This window comes from Scomber japonicus, chromosome 15 (genome assembly GCF_027409825.1).
Source record: "Scomber japonicus isolate fScoJap1 chromosome 15, fScoJap1.pri, whole genome shotgun sequence".
NCBI classification, from domain to species: domain Eukaryota; kingdom Metazoa; phylum Chordata; class Actinopteri; order Scombriformes; family Scombridae; genus Scomber; species Scomber japonicus.
In genome coordinates this window covers 1596807-1614222 of record NC_070592.1, presented here as the reverse complement: position 1 = coordinate 1614222, position 17416 = coordinate 1596807, and the positions used below count along the sequence as shown (strand labels likewise).

Sequence of the window (17416 nt, the reverse complement as noted above, 5' to 3'; positions counted from 1 at the left end):
TTTTTGATTGAGGAGGATTTCTGTGGCTTCTGTTGTCATGAAGGACAGCTGTCAGTCATCCAGTGTTCAACTCTCAGGACTATAAACTCTCCCAGAGCACTGGAGCATGGTGCTGCTGATGCAAAGTGGCTCTCTATGGAAATGCTCTGACTGATTAACAGAATCATCACATTTTCAAGTGTTATTTTTTGTTGCTTGCTGTAAACGATAAAGATCTATTCATCAAATAATGTGTCCAAACATATTGTTTTACTAATATCTGCTGTCACATGTTACTGTGTTAAATGAGTCTTCACACACTGAATTTATCTGTAGAGAAGTTCAGAGGGATTTTATCATTTCATATCACTATTACATACTGCCCCCTGCTGGATGGGATTTGTATAACATCAATTTCCATTTATAATGTTATGTGTTTTCTCCCAGGTCCTGATCCAGTCTGATTGAGGGAGGACCGATATAGAGGGAGAGACATTTGGCTCACACTCTCTTCTACTTCACAGCAGCAGTTTGTGATGTTTTATTTCTTTATCTTTGTTAGTTTTCTGTGTGTTTGGTGGGTCTGGTAGTCCATTTAGTTTCTATGAGTAGATTAGAGGACAGCCCAGATCCTCCATCCCTTTGTGGACTGGTCTGGGTGTCTTCCGTCTGAATCTGAAGTTCTCATTAAACTCACTCTTGTGTTTGGTCTTCCATGTTTATCATTTTAAGAACTGTGTGTGTTATCTGACAGATTATGTCTGCAGGGTGTTTCTAGTCAGACAGCACTGTTTTTCTTGTGTTTGTATTAGTTTGAGCTTAACCTTCCTGTCGTTCTCCTGGGTCAAATTGACCCCGTCTGTTTTGACTGTTCCTTCCTTCCTTCCTTCCTTCCTTCCTTCCTTCCTTCCTTCCTTCCTTCCTTCCCTCTCTTTCCTCCCTTCCTTCTTCCATCCCCTGTCTTCCTTCCTCCTGTCCTTCTTTCCTCCATCCCTCCTTCTCTATTTCTTTCCTCTCCCCTACCTTCCTCCCTTCCTTCTTTCCTCTGTCCTTCTTTCCTTCCTTCCTCTTTTCCTTTCTCCCTCCCTCCCTCCCTCCCTCCTTCCTTCTTTCCTTTCCTCCCTTCCCTTCTTCCTTCCCTCCTTCCTTCCTCCCACCTTTCCTTCCTTCCTTCCTTCCTTCCTCCTTTCCTTCCTTCCTTCTTCCTCCCTTCCTTCCTTCCTTGACTCGAAGACAACCGGGGGGTTTAAGTTTTCAATCAAATAAGATCATAATGCATAACACTGAGTAGGAAACTTTTTATCTTTAGTACTGAAACCTGTCTGTTGCCATGGTTCATCAGTGATGCCTGTCTGTTGCCATGGTTACTGAGCTCAGAGAGGGAAGTGAAACAGCGAAGACCAATGTGATCCAATCTGAAGAAGGCCAGAGACGTAAACGGTCCAATCTGGAGTCAACACAGAAGGAGACTGTTCACTGTGGCTGAATCTAAACTCTTCACCAAAATATCCAGAAACTGAAACGTGGTTTTCATTCATGACAAAGTCAGACGCAAATGTGTTCTCCGGATCTGTCATGTTTAATCTATTCACAAACATGTGGACATATCGCATTTGACGAGTTTGGGTAAATATCCATGTATCCTTTCTGAAGACATCTAAATCTCATTAATCTGATTGTTGACCAGCATAAAGTGTGTATAGTATTTTCCTATCTGATACCAGAAGGTAAAAAACAATGGTGTGCCCTGTTGGCTGAGTGGTTGGAGCACATGCCACATCATCAGTGTCTGGGTTTGAATCTGGCTCATTCCTCTCTCTCCCTGCGTCCTGTTGGTCTCTCTGCCAGTTACTGAATAAATAAAGGCATAAAAAGCCCAAAATAAATATTTAAAAAACAAGAAACGAGGTACTAGTACTTTACTGTAGTACAGTTAGAGGTACTAGTACTTTACTGTAGTACAGTTTGAGGTACTAGTACTTTACTGTAGTACAGTTAGACGTACTAGTACTTTACTGTAGTACATTTAGAGGTATTAGTACTTTGCTGTAGTACTGTTAGAGGTACTAGTACTTTACTGTAGTACAGTTAGAGGTATTTGTACTTTACTGTAGTATAGTTTGAGGTACTTGTACTTTGCTGTAGTACTGTTAGAGGTACTAGTACTTTACTGTAGTACAGTTAGAGGTATTTGTACTTTACTGTAGTATAGTTTGAGGTACTAGTACTTTACTGCAGTACAGTTTGAGGTACAGTACTTTACTGTAGTACAGTTTGAGGTACTAGTATTTTACTGTAGTACAGTTTGAGGTACTAGTACTTTACTGCAGTACAGTTAGAGGTACTTGTACTTTACTGTAGTACAGTTTGAGGTACTAGTACTTTACTGTAGTACAGTTAGAGGTACTAGTACTTTACTGTAGTACAGTTTGAGGTACTTGTACTTTACTGTAGTACAGTTTGAGGTACTAGTACTTTACTATAGTACAGTTTGAGGTACTAGTACTTTACTGTAGTACAGTTTGAGGTACTAGTACTCTACTATAGTACAGTTTGAGGTACTTGTACTTTACTGCAGTACAGTTTGAGGTACTAGTACTTTACTGTAGTACAGTTAGAGGTACTTGTACTTTACTGTAGTACAGTTTGAGGTGCTTGTACTTTACTGTAGTACAGTTAGAGGTACTAGTACTTTACTGTAGTACAGTTTGAGGTACTAGTACTTTACTGTAGTACAGTTAGAGGTACTAGTACTTTGCAGTGTGTAGTCGGCTCACATTTCAGATGTCTGAGTTGTTAACGGCTCCACCAAATAGTGATTTTTGGGACAGTATAAAACTAAACCAGCAGGTGGCAGCAGATCTCTGTCAGTAATGACCGGCTTTACTTATGAATGTATTACAAGAGCTCTTATCAGACAGTACTGTGATACTTCAACCACATCAAGCTTTTCTATGCAGGACTTGTGATGAAGTATTTTCACATTTTAGGTAAATGCTCTTGTTGTCTGTCTTCTCCAGAGTCAGATAACAGTTTCAGTATCCAGGATGTATCAGCACAAAGACTGGATACGTGTCACAGTTCAGTCATCCAGCCCTCAGTAGTTTCCATTGATCCTGCCGCTGCCCCACTCAACCTGTCAGCCCCACCCACCTCGTCAGTTCACTCTACTCACCTGTGCACACAGCTGCTCATCACATGCATCAGCCCAGCATATACTCACCAGCTCCACACTCACTCCTTTGCCATGCCAGACTTTCCAGCATTCTCCTGCCTGTCTTCCCGGTACCGACCTCGCCTGTCCCTGATTCCCCTGCTTCGTCTGCCTCCTGGTAAATTGACCCAGCCTTCTGTCCCTGACCAAGAGTTTAGCCTCTCCTCTCCTCTCCTGATTCCTGTTTGCTGGAGTCTGAGTAAACCATTGAACTTTTACCACTGTTTCTGAGTCCTTTGTACTGCAATTGGGTCCATACACCACCCGTTAAAATACGGTTATCTGGGTTCACACAAACAGAATATCATCATTATTTATCACAATATGTTACTGACAACTGGAGTAAGCTGATAAAGTTCATGATGTAACTTCAATGACCTCAAGCTTTCAATTTATACAATAAATAAAACATGAACAAACATGAAACAGTAACTTCTTCGACTGTAGCTGAATCCAAACTGTTTTAATTCAGAAAACTGTATTTCATTGGTCCTCCACCAATCCGAGTTCATTCATGTTCACGTGGTTCTGTTTCATACATGGATAGGTGTAGATTGAACCTCTTGACATTCAGATTATAAATAACAAAACGCCTTTTTCTCTTTAAAAGATAAAATTAACACTTCATTTAAATATAAAAACAACTTTGAATCTCAAAGTTCTTGTTTTTTTGACAGCATGTTTAACCCTCCTGTTGTGTTCGAGTCAAGGAAGGAAAGGGGGGAGGAAGGAGGGAAGGAAATGAGGGAGGGAAGGAAGGGAGGGAGGGAGGAAGGAGGGAAGGAAGAGAGTAAAGGAAGGAAGGGAGTAAAGGAAAGAAGGCAGGGAGGAAGGAAGGAAGGAGAGAGAGAGGAAGGAACGACAGAAGGAAGAAAGGAAGGAAGGAAGGACGAATGAAAGAAGTAAGTAAGGAAGGAAGGTAGGAGGGAGGGAGGAAAGAGGAAAGAAGAAAGGGGGATGGAGGAAGGAAAGAAGGAAGGGAGGAAAGAGAGAAGAAGGAAAGAAAGAGAAGGAGAGAGGAAGGACAGATGGAAGGAAGGAAGGAAGGAAGGAAGGAACAGTCAAAACAGACGGGTCTATTTGACCCGAGAGGACGACAGCATGTTTAACAGGATGCGGCTGCAAAATTAAAACATCGGAAACTTTATTAAGACCAAAAATGTCATAAAAGAATCCACAAGTGAGACTTTTCAGACTCAACAAAGCTTAACATCTGAAATAAATATTTAAATACTGAACTCACAGTTCGTCAGTTTTGGTGTACATAAATTAATATTTGGACACATTCATGGTGAGCATAACTCTGCTGATATTATTCATTCTTCTTCTTCATGAGTCGAGTCAAACCTTCGGTGAATTATCCAATAAGTTATACGTATAATGTGCTGTAGACCTCTGTCGTTGTCTAAAAACGATAAAAATTTGGGGCTGTCAGCGTTAACGCGTTAATCACGATTAGATTAATGCAATCCATAACGCGTTCATTTTTTTTTATCTCATTTTAATGTGTCAAGCCTTTTTGTCCCTTCTACTCCCCCGTAGACGGCTCCTCTAGCTGTAGCGCTATGCTTTGAAGTGGCCTCCTGCAGTAAACCTACCGCGCTGATGGAAAGTAAGAGAGCTACTGGACTTTTGAACGGCTTGTTTAACTTTAAAACACTTCCAGACGCTTCAGTTGACAAGTCAAAAGTAAAATGCAACCTGTGTCAAACGGAGTTTAACTACCACCGGAGTACGTGGAGTTTGAGTTAGCACCTCCACGCTAAACACCCAGGTGCAGCCAAGCCAGCCTCAGCTCCACCAAAGGACCATTTTGGAGTGTGGGAGTCGCAGCAGAGCCGTGATTGATTCCCAGTTAAGACACTCTGGTAAGAAATGCTTTACATTATGGGCTTAAAACTGCCTTCAAATGGAAAATAACAGGATTTTAAACATGCTATTCAAAACGCCATTAATCGTGATTAACTATGGAAACTCTGCGATTAATTGCGATTTAAAAAATTAATCGTTTGACAGCCCTAGTAAAAACACATCAATGAGCCGCTGAACTGTGTAACAAGTTCCTTCATCATCTTGAACATCGTAGTGTCTTTTACTTAAATCAGTGAAACATACAATAAAACCAGTTATTCTATAAATAAAGTCTTAATATATAATATTTGGTGTCAGATGCTTGATGATACTTTTCCTTATTTTCCAAGTAGGGTTGTCTTTTAATGACATATATTCAGAACAAGGCAGAACCTGCAACCAAGACCTTACAGGTTCTTACAGGCCTTTGATTTCTCGTAGCAGAGTAGAAAACAAGTTACTTAAACAGACAATCTTAATGCTGTGATTGGTCAGATGTGCAGAAATGTGAACAGCTGATGGGATTTGTTAGTTTGGATCCTGTCATGACTAAGGCTGGGTATCAGCACTCAACACTTTATGGTATTGACCGAAATAAAACCGAGTAGTATTGAAACGTAGGAAGGAAGGAAGGACAGATTGAAGGAAGGACAGAAGGAAGAAAGGAAGGAAGGACAGATTGAATGAAGGACAGAAGGAAGGAAGGAAAGAAGGAAGGAAGGGCAGATTGAAAGAAGGACAGAAGGAAGTAAGGAAGGTAGGACAGATGGAAGGAAGGAAGGACAGATGGAAGGAAGGACAGATGGAAGGAAGGACAGATGGAAGGAAGGAAAAAAGCACTGGATGGCAAGTGGGCCGGACTGCACCCCTCGGCAGGCCGCATCTGGCCCGCAGGCCGCATGTTTGACACCCCTGCTCTAAAGTGTTGGACATGCTGATGATCGATCAAAAGTCATTTTCAGCTTTAAGGCTTTGAGGCTGTTCACATCAGAAGAACCATGTAGTACATTTGTCCACTTTCGGGACTGAAATATATGAAAGAAGTTAAAATGCAGTAAAGCTGATACAATATACAATACTCTATTTAGTTGTCAAGTGGTTTGAAGTCAGAAATTGTGTGAAGTTGAAGTCCTTCAGTCATCAGCAGACTGTTGGAGTCTTCCTGCTGATACTCTGTCATGTCCGAACTCATCACAGCTTCACTTTCTTCTTCCTGCAGCTGAGTCCTTTCAGCCTCAGTGTGTTGTGTCATGTGTCGCTTCATATTTGACACTTGTGTAAAGCTTTTACCGCAAACTGAGCAGCTGAACGGTTTCTCTCGTGTTTCTCCAGTGTGCTGTGCCATGTGTCGCTTCAAGTTCCCTCCTTGTGTAAATCTTATACCACAAACTGGGCAGCTGAACGGTTTCTCTCCCGAATGAGTTCTCAGGTGTTTCTTCAGAGCTCCACTCGTAATAAAACCTTTACCACAAACAGAGCAACTGAAGGGTTTCTCTCCTGTGTGGATTCTCATGTGAGCCTTCAGATTGTGCTTGTGGTTAAATCTGTTACCACACTCACGGCAGCGAAATGGTTTCTCTCCTGGTTCCACCTCCGAATGGTCCTCAGCTTCATCAAGCTCCGACTGCTCACCGCCACACTTGTGTCTCCTGAACCCCGAGAGCCAAGTGAACTTTTTGTCACAAATGCTGCAACTGAACTGTTTCTCTCCTGTGTGGACGGCCATGTGTTGTGTCATGTGTACCTTCTGTGTAAAACCTTTACCACAGAACGGGCAGCTGAACGGTCGCTCTCCTGTGTGAAGTCTTTCGTGCGTCTTTAGATTTACCATGCGACCAAATCTTTTCCCACACTGAGAGCAGCTAAATGGTTTCTCTCCCGTATGACTGGCCATGTGGCCCAGCAGTGACCTCTTGCAGCCGAATGTTTTACCGCAGTCAGAACAGCTGAAGGGTCTCTCTCCTGTATGAATTCTGACATGAGTCTGCAAATGTTCCTTGCGGCCAAATATTTTACCACACTCAGAGCAGCTAAATGATTTCTTGCCAGTATTAAATCCTCTATCAGCTTTAGTGACTTTCATAAAACCTGACTGAGGATCTCTGGTCTCATTCCAACCCCTGTCACCAGCTTCAGTCGCCAGAAAGTCTGAAGCCTTGACATCATTTTGTGGATGTAAATGTCTATCTGGAAGCGAGTACCTGACTGGTTCTGATCCTCCATGGTCCTGTCCTTCCACAAAGTATCTGTTCTCCTCAGTTAGTCTTTGATGAAGCTGTGCGGACTGAGGTTTCTCTTCATCGTCTTCACTCTTCACAAGTTCAGGAGTGAATGCGAACTTTGGGATATCCGCCTCCTCCTCCAGGCCTCGAAGCTGCTCTTCCTCCTGACTGGTCCACACCTCATGAGGCTCTGAGGACTCACCGCTGCAGTTGTGTCTTTTGAGCTGATAAAGCCAGGTGAATCTCTTGTCACAAACGTTGCAGCTGAATCGGTTCTCCTTTGTGTGGACCGACATGTGTTGTGTCAGATGTCCTCCATGTTTAAAACTTTTTCCACAAACGGTGCAACTGAAGGGTCTCTCTCCTGTGTGGATCCTCATGTGAATGTTCAGGTTATCCTTGCGACCGAATCTTTTCCCACACTCAGAGCAGCTGAATGATTTCTCGCCGGTCTCTGCGTCTCTGTTGTCGGTCTCCGTCGGACTCTGATGAAGCTGTGACGGCTCACAAACACACTGGTGGCTTTTGAGCTGAGTATACCATGTGAATCTTTCATGACAAAAACGGCAGCTGAACCGTTTCTCCCCTGTGTGGACCGACATGTGGTATGTCAGATTTACCTTTTGTGTAAAACTTTTACCACAAAACGAGCAACTAAATGGTTTCTCTCCTGTGTGAGTCCTCAGGTGTATCTTCAGATGTGGGCTGCGGCCAAATATTTTCCCACACACAGGGCAGCTGTATGTTTTCTTCCCAGTGTTACATCTCCTATCACGAACAGGGACTTCAATAATTTTCAGAGAGTTTAGAACTGACTGAGGTTCACTTGTCTCTGTCCAATCATCACTGCTGACTTCAGTCTTAAAGTCAGAAGAGTCTGAAACCTGGTTGTCAGTATCTGGCTGTAAATGTCTATTTGGAGTTAAGTTCCAGGCTGACTGTGACGGACTGGTCCAGACTTCCTCCTGTTCCTCTTTAATGTGTGGAGGATCTGGTTCCTCCTGGTTCAGACTGGAGCTCCACTCCTGCTGCTCAGGGGAAACCTCTTCTTTATTCTCCAACAGCTGCTGAACATCTGCAAGAAATAGAAAACACACAGAAAGAAGCACAAGTGATCAGATTGTCTTTTTTGATGGTAGACTGTAGATGGACGATGTGACAGCTCCCCCTGGTGGCTGATTGCAGTACAGGTCACTAATCCCACTCCCTTCATGTTAGAGGATGGGCCAAACTAAAAACATAAATGACTGCACAGACTCTGGTTGCAAATGATGTCACACAAGTAACATTTGGCTTCATTTTTGCATGGCAGTAGGAAATAGAGACATCCATGTTCATTTGGTTTTGATGGTGGCGGTTTCTCACATTGCACCAAAATCTCCTACAAGAACCTGAGAACCTCCTTAACCCTCCTGTTGTCCTCAAGTCAAGGAAGGAAGGGAGGAAGAGGGAAGGAAGGAAAGGAGGGAGGAAGGAAGAAGGAAGGAAGGAAAGGAGAAAAGAAGGAAAGGAGTAAGGAAGGAAGGAAGAAGGAAGGAAAGGAGGAAAGAAGGAAAGGAGAGAGGAAGGATGGAAGGAGGAAGAAGGAAGGAAAAGAAGAAGGAAGGAAATGAGGAAGGAAGGAAGGGAGGAAGAAGGGAGGAAAGGAGGGAGGAAGGAAGAAGAACCTCCTTAACCCTCCTGTTGTCCTCGAGTCAAGGAAGGAAGGGAGGAAGAGGGAAGGAAGGAAAGGAGGGAGGTAGGAAGAAGGAAGGAAGGAAAGGAGAAAAGAAGGAAAGGAGTAAGGAAGGAAGGAAGAAGGAAGGAAAGGAGGAAAGAAGGAAAGGAGAGAGGAAGGATGGAAGGAGGAAGAAGGAAGGAAAAGAAGAAGGAAGGAAATGAGGAAGGAAGGAAGGGAGGAAGAAGGGAGGAAAGGAGGGAGGAAGGAAGAAGAACCTCCTTAACCCTCCTGTTGTCCTCGAGTCAAGGAAGGAAGGGAGGAAGAGGGAAGGAAGGAAAGGAGGGAGGAAGGAAGAAGGAAGGAAGGAAAGGAGAAAAGAAGGAAAGGAGTAAGGAAGGGAGGAAGAAGGAAGGAAAGGAGGAAAGAAGGAAAGGAGAGAGGAAGGATGGAAGGAGGAAGAAGGAAGGAAAAGAAGAAGGAAGGAAATGAGGAAGGAAGGAAGGGAGGAAGAAGGGAGGAAAGGAGGGAGGAAGGAAGAAGAACCTCCTTAACCCTCCTGTTGTCCTCGAGTCAAGGAAGGAAGGGAGGAAGAGGGAAGGAAGGAAAGGAGGGAGGAAGGAAGAAGGAAGGAAGGAAAGGAGAAAAGAAGGAAAGGAGAGAGGAAGGATGGAAGGAGGAAGAAGGAAGGAAATGAGGAAGGAAGGAAGGGATGAAGAAGGGAGGAAAGGAGGGAGGAAGGAAGAAGAACCTCCTTAACCTTCCTGTTGTCCTCGAGTCAAGGAAGGAAGGGAGGAAGAAGGAAGGAAGGAAAGGAGGGAGGAAGGAAGAAGGAAGGAGGAAGGAAGGAGGAAAAGAAGGAAAGGAAAGAAGCAAGGAAGGGAGGAAGGAAAGGAAGGAAGGACGGAGGAAAGAAGGTAGGAATGAGGGAGGAACAAGGAAGGAGGGAGGGAGGAAGGAAGAAGGAAGGACAGAGGAAGGAAGGAAGGAAGGAAGGAAGGAAGGAAGGAAGGAAACACTCATACTGTTGCTACCTGAATCTTCATCATCTTCACTCTTCACAGGAACAGGAGTGAATGTGAACTTGTTCTTCTTCCTCCTTCCATCCTTCCTCTCTCCTTTCCTTCTTTCCTCCTTTCCTTCCTTCTTCCTTCCTTCCTTACTCCTTTCCTTCTTTTCTCCTTTCCTTCCTTCCTTCTTCCTTCCTCCCTCCTTTCCTTCCTTCCTTCCTTCTTCCTTCCTTGACTCGAGGACAACAGGAGGGTTAAGGAGGTTCTCAGGTTCAAAAGAAGCAAGGAAGGGAGGAAGGAAAGGAAGGAAGGACGGAGGAAAGAAGGTAGGAATGAGGGAGGAACAAGGAAGGAGGGAGGGAGGAAGGAAGAAGGAAGGACAGAGGAAGGAAGGAAGGAAGGAAGGAAGGAAGGAAGGAAGGAAGGAAGGAAGGAAGGAAGGAAGGAAGGAAACACTCATACTGTTGCTACCTGAATCTTCATCATCTTCATTCTTCACAGGAACAGGAGTGAAGGAAAAGAAGAAGGAAAGAAATGAGGAAGGAAGGAAGGGAGGAAGAAGGGAGGAAAGGAGGGAGGAAGGAAGAAGAACCTCCTTAACCCTCCTGTTGTCCTCGAGTCAAGGAAGGAAAGGAGGAAGAAAGAAGGAAGGAAGGAAAGGAAGGAGGAAGGAAGAAGGAAGGAGGAAGGAAGGAGGAAAAGAAGGAAAGGAAAGGAAGCAAGGAAGGGAGGAAGGAAAGGAAGGAAGGACGGAGGAAAGAAGGTAGGAATGAGGGAGGAACAAGGAAGGAGGGAGGGAAAAGAAGAAGGAAGGAAATGAGGAAGGAAGGAAGGGAGGAAGAAGGGAGGAAAGGAGGGAGGAAGGAAGGAAGAAGAACCTCCTTAACCCTCCTGTTGTCCTCGAGTCAAGGAAGGAAGGGAGGAAGAGGGAAGGAAGGAAGGAAAGGAGGGAGGAAGGAAGAAGGAAGGAGGAAGGAAGGAGGAAAAGAAGGAAAGGAAAGGAAGCAAGGAAGGGAGGAAGGAAAGGAAGGAAGGACGGAGGAAAGAAGGTAGGAATGAGGGAGGAACAAGGAAGGAGGGAGGGAAAAGAAGAAGGAAGGAAATGAGGAAGGAAGGAAGGGAGGAAGAAGGGAGGAAAGGAGGGAGGAAGGAAGGAAGAAGAACCTCCTTAACCCTCCTGTTGTCCTCGAGTCAAGGAAGGAAGGGAGGAAGAAGGAAGGAAGGAAAGGAAGAAGGAAGGAGGAAGGAAGGAGGAAAAGAAGGAAAGGAAAGAAGCAAGGAAGGGAGGAAGGAAAGGAAGGAAGGACGGAGGAAAGAAGGTAGGAATGAGGGAGGAACAAGGAAGGAGGGAGGGAGGAAGGAAGAAGGAAGGACAGAGGAAGGAAGGAAGGAAGGAAGGAAGGAAGGAAGGAAGGAAGGAAGGAAGGAAGGAAGGAAGGAAAGAAACACTCATACTGTTGCTACCTGAATCTTCATCATCTTCACTCTTCACAGGAACAGGAGTGAATGTGAACTTGTTGATCTCAGCCTCCTCCAGTCCTTGAAGCTGCTCTCCCTCCTGACTGGTCCAGACTTCCTCCTCTTCCTCTTTAATGTGTGGAGGATCTGGGTCTTCCTGTCTCCACTCCTGCTGCTCAGGAGGAACCTCTTCTTTACTCTCCAACAGCTGCTGGACGTCTGCAGGAAACAGGAAACTCATCAAACATCAGGAACCAACGACTGATCTTCCAACAGAAACACTAGAGCCACCAGTAAGATCTCAGTTACTTTAGGCTCCATATTCAGGAACATAAGAACCCTCTAAAGCAGGGGTGTCAAACATGCGGCCCGTGGGCCAGATCCAGCCCGCCGTGAGGTTCAATCCGGCCCAGTTTCCTTCTTCCTCTTTTCCTTCCTTCCTTCCTTTCTTCCTCCCTATCTTCTTTTCTTTTCCTTCCATCTGTCTTCCCATTCCTTCATTCCTTCCTGTATTCTCTTTCTTCTCCTCCCTCTTTTCCTTCCATCTGTCTTCCCATTCCTTCATTCCTTCCTCCCTTCCTTCCTTCCTTCTCGTCTTCTCTTCCTTCCATCTGTCCTTCCTACCTTTCTTCCTCCCCTCCGCCCTATCTTCTTTTGTTTGCTTCCTTCCTACCTTCCTTCTCGTCTTCTCTTCCTTCCATCTGTCCTTCCTACCTTACTTCCTCCCCTCCGCCCTATCTTCTTTTGTTTGCTTCCTTCCTTCCTACCTTCCTTCCTTCCTTTCTTCCTTCCTTCCTTTCTTCCTCCCTATCTTCTTTTCTTTTTCTTCCATCTGTCTTCCCATTCCTTCATTCCTTCCTGTATTCTCTTTCTTCTCCTCCCTCTTTTCCTTCCATCTGTCTTCCCATTCCTTCATTCCTTCCTCCCTTCCTTCCTTCTCGTCTTCTCTTCCTTCCATCTGTCCTTCCTACCTTTCTTCCTCCCCTCCGCCCTATCTTCTTTTGTTTGCTTCCTTCCTACCTTCCTTCTCGTCTTCTCTTCCTTCCATCTGTCCTTCCTACCTTTCTTCCTCCCCTCCGCCCTATCTTCTTTTGTTTGCTTCCTTCCTACCTTCCTTCTCGTCTTCTCTTCCTTCCATCTGTCCTTCCTACCTTACTTCCTCCCCTCCGCCCTATCTTCTTTTGTTTGCTTCCTTCCTTCCTACCTTCCTTCCTTCCTTCCTTCCTTCCTTTCTTCCTTCCTTCCTTTCATCTTTTTAATGATCCGGCCCACATGAGATCAAATTGGTCTTTATGTGGCCCTTGAATGAAGATGAGTTTGACACCTCTGCTCTAAAGGACCAGCAGACCCAACATGCTTCATCCATGGATCTTACACAACATCTTATATCTTATTTCAAACTTCAAAGCTGTTTTAAACTCCACAAATCACCTTAGCAACCAGGGCTAGGTATTAGTACTGGACACCTTTAAGAAACCGACCGAAATAAATCAATACCTGGTAGTATAGAACCCGTCTGTGGCGGTGAAGTCGTGGTGAATTTGTGCATTTGTGTAAAAATCGAATCATTTAGATGTGAAAGAGTGGTGATGGGTATCTAATGAAGAACTCAGCTGGTATCAGGATCACTTTCAGTCCAAAAACCTGCCTTTTTTTCAGGTTGACAGGATTTCCCACATCCACACACGTCTGTGAATGCATCATAATTCATCTACTGTATACTGTATATATCTATTTATTGTGTCAGGTTCCTACGTGGACTTAACAACAGAAATGCAGCTACAGTGAAACGCTGAGCGGAACGACAAACAGAAAAAGTTTGTATTATAATCTATAATTTCTATATTTATATTTACATATATATAAAGACAGAGAGACATCTTTGGGTTTGACTTTTGGAAAGAATATTGTAACTGTGCTTTTCAGATATAAAATACTGCAGTTTGTTTCTTGCCCTTCTTTATTTTGTGTCATTTATTTATTTATTTAACTTTATATTCGGGTCGTGGAGATATTAAATGAAATAAATGCTCTTGATTTTAGTAGTTTGCCAGTCAACTGGATGCTTGAAGAAAGTGATGAAGAATACATTTGTTTGTTTTTAAAGGGCTTAAAACATTTATTTTTAATAAAACCTTTGAATTTTAATTTACCTGACTGGCTGCTGCTTTTATGTTCTCTTTTTTTTTGGGGGGGGGGGGGGTTTATGTTCACTGGTCTTAAAAATGTGCAAACAAACAAGAAGTTCTAATAATGTCACAATTATTATTATTACTTTTATTATTTATTATATTATTATTGTTTATTGTTTTTCATACTTATTTATTTATTCTTCTTTATTACTTTCTCATTTCGCTTTTCTATTATTTACTGTTATATTGCACATTTTCCCCTTTGTGGAACTAATAAAGGAACATCTGATCTTCTGGATCGCTGAAGAAGCTGCTGCTGCGCCGGGTTACCATGGTGACGCGCCCCCGTTACCATGGTGACACGCCTCCGTTACCATGGTGACACGCACGGAGGGGGCGGGGGGTTTAAAGGTGAGTCAGCTGCATGATGACAACAGAGTCAGGCTGCTGACTGCTAACCAGGCCGCAGCTCCGATGTGACAGTCAGCTGATTTATTTTTATTATTATTTTATTATTTTTTATTATTATTTACAGTTTTTAAGAGTTTTTAAAGTCTGCTAACATCTAAATAGAGAACACGTGATCCCGTTAGATATGACAGCGGACGTGTTGAAGCTTCAGAGAGCTGAGTAAAGACGATAGAAAGTAAAATAAATAATAATAAATAAATAAATAAATGTGTTTAAAGTCCAGCAGAGCGCAGCGTTAGCTTAGCAACATTAGCCCACAGCAGTAAACCGGAAACCAACCTGCTCCTCTCAGCTTTATTTCAGGCTCTAAAGACTCAGCTGGAGCTTTACGGTGTCGGTCCATCTCTGCTCGGTTTACTGGGATCAACTCAGACGGTGTTTCTGCCGTTATTTGATCCAGCTGAAGCTTTTTACTCCGTTAACGGCGACCACCGTCAATAGTAAACCATGGCAACGGTCACTTCCGGGGACGTGTTTCAAAATAAAACAGATACGTTTTTTTATTATTATTTCTTTATTTATTAAATTGTATTATTGTTTTATTTATTCATTTATTTTTATTCTTCTTTCTTTCTTCATTTTATGTTTTTATTTATTTATATTTTATGTGTTTAAACGTATTTATTAATTGTTTATTTTATTATTATTATTGTTGTTTTATTTATTTTTCTTCTTTCTTTCTTTTTCTTTTTAGTCTTTTTTTAACTTATTTATTTATTAACTGTTTTATTGTTTTATTTTTTTGTCTCATCCCATTCTTTTTTATATACATTCTCTACTATTTTCATTCTTCTTATATATTTTAATTTTTTTAAATAAACATGTGTACATCATAATAATGTTTTAATACTATATGTTTTATATTAAGATATATATACATGTTTGGGGGGGGTGGGACTGTTTGCTGAGCCTTTTTCTTTTGTTATGACAGAGGAGAAAAGCTTTATACAGAATTTATACATAAAGTTATTCAAACATAAATGATAACATAACTTAGTGTTGTGCTTATCATTATTGTATCAGGAATAGGTTTGTTATGCTTTGCCTATTTCTCACCTCTTTTTATACATAACTGTAGATCAATAGTATACATATATATATATACACAGAGTAAACTGTTGTATTCATTTGTGGCAGCAAAGGTTTTATTTTTTTCCATAAAGATGTTTTAAAAAGGTCTTAAAAGTCAATTTCTATTTACAAAATGTGCAGATACCTAAAAAAATTATGAAAGGTTTGTTTTTATTTTATTTTCCCTACAATTCATTAAACAAACCACATATTATAAACACAACCTGCTGCTGGTTTAATGGAGGTTTTCATCAGCAGCAGAAAGAAAATCAGGGATGCAGCTTTTGTTATTAACTAACATCCCAAAACTATTTAAAACTAAACTACTTATCGATGTCAGGGAAGCATTATATGAAAGATGCTATACATAAAGTTGAAATTGCACTAATGTGTCACAGTAAATAGACGTATAGGTTGCAATGGCTTTACTGGACATGAATAACATGAGTAATAATAATCAAAGAAAAGGAGAAGAGGGACCAGCAGTAATTAATAAATGCTAAACAAATTAAATCGCTCTGCCTCCGACACAGCAAGAAAAACCTCTTTACTGTTCATATGGACACCTGACTGCTGGTTTAACACCCCCAACCCTGCGTTAATATTATGGCTGTCAAATGATTAATTTTAGTTAATCAGGATTAATGGCGTTTTGAATTGCATGTTTAAAATCCTGTTATTTTCCATTTGAAGGCAGTTTTAAGCCCATAATGTAAAGCATTTCTTACCAGAGTGTCTTAACTGGGAATCAATCACGGCTCTGCTGCGACTCCCACACTCCAAAATGGTCCTTTGGTGGAGCTGAGGCTGGCTTGGCTGCACCTGGGTGTTTAGCGTGGAGGTGCTAACTCAAACTCCACGTACTCCGGTGGTAGTTAAACTCCGTTTGACACAGGTTGCATTTTACTTTGATTATGTTATTTGTGTCATTTTCATTTATTGAGCCTCATCATCTTCAACTGACCTGACTGGATAAAACCTCATGAAGCTTTTCTTCACTTTCTAACTGACTCCAAAAGAAAAACCAAGATAAACAAGTGAAATCAAGTTTAAGTTTAAGATCTTTGATCAACTCAACAACAAAACATAAAGTTTACAAGAACAGAGAAACCGAACATTCAGCTTATCTTGGGGAAAAAAAATCTCCAAACATCAGAAATGAATCTCCAACCTGAAGTTACAGTTAGAAAAACTAAAGTTAGAGTTACAAGTGTCACAGCACGCAGCGTTCATGGAGCTTCTCCACTACACAGTTCCAGCAGTTTTCGGCTCGGTTTAGTACCAGGAACCTTATCCATTACAAAAAGGTTCCTCCTCAACGTGAGCGGGGTCGTCATAGCAACACAAACACATAACCAATGGAGGGCATGGAGGCGATGGCGTACTTGCTGCTGTATGAGGAGAGCTAGAACTGTGTAGTGGAGAAGCTCATTAACCGATCACTCATACTTTGCTTCAATAAACAAAATCAGTGTCTTATCCACTCACGAGATGTAACGTTTAAAATAAATCAAGACACATGCATCTAACCCTTTTAGAGTCCTTAAAAAAAAAGCAATATAATGATATATAATGAACATCAAATATAGTCAAGGCTTTTTATTTATTTCCTAAAGTGGCCCTGGTGTTTTCCTCTCATTGTGATTCTTTCTCAACACCTGATTAAGGCCAAAAGTGACTTTTCACGTGTTTAAGCCAGGTGTGTTTTGTTCCCAGAACGGTATCACAGAAAGGACAGGGGAAAGGTTTCTTCTTTCTTGAATGACCGGTCAGGTGGTTTGCCATACCGCGGTGGTCCGTAAACGTCCTGCAGCACAGAGGACACTGAAGAGGTTCCTTCACTGGTTCCTTCACGTCATCAGCAATCCTTTCAAACTCAGAAGCCTCATCATCAGAAATAGGCTGTAAATATCTGTCAGGATCAGGTTTTGTTTCCATCTGATGAAGCTTTGAGGACTGAGCTTTACTTTCAGCACGGCCCCTCTTCACAGCAACAGAAGTGGACCTGACTTTGCTTCTATGAGTCTTTCTGTTCTTCTCAGTTCGGCTTTGTTGGAGCTGTGACGTCTTTGGATGAACACATTTGTGGTTTTTGATCTGTGAAGACCAGGTGAACCTTTTGTCACAGTGACGACAGCTGTATGGTTTCTCCCCTGTGTGCATTGCTATGTGTTCTCTCAGACATTGCATGTAGGCAAATCCTTTACCACAAAATGGGCAACTAAATGGTTTCTTCGTTTTATGATCTTTCAGGTGTCTCTCCAGAGAATAAAACTCATCAAATGTTTCTTCACATAGAGAGCAGGAGAAGGAACTAATGGACACTTTGACCTCTGCAGATCTCAACTCCT

The 17416-nt window shown here is 42.3% G+C and overlaps 1 protein-coding gene across 1 annotated transcript; it reads right to left on the bottom strand.

Annotated features, from left to right (window-relative positions):
- Window positions 1-6128: 6128 nt before the first annotated feature.
- LOC128374542 (gastrula zinc finger protein XlCGF8.2DB-like) lies at window positions 6129-7422 on the bottom strand. Its single transcript, XM_053334813.1, has one exon. The coding sequence runs from the start codon at window positions 7125-7127 to the stop codon at window positions 6129-6131; it is 999 nt and encodes a 332-aa protein (XP_053190788.1). The 5' UTR covers window positions 7128-7422.
- Between the last annotated feature and the right edge of the window lie 9994 nt (window positions 7423-17416).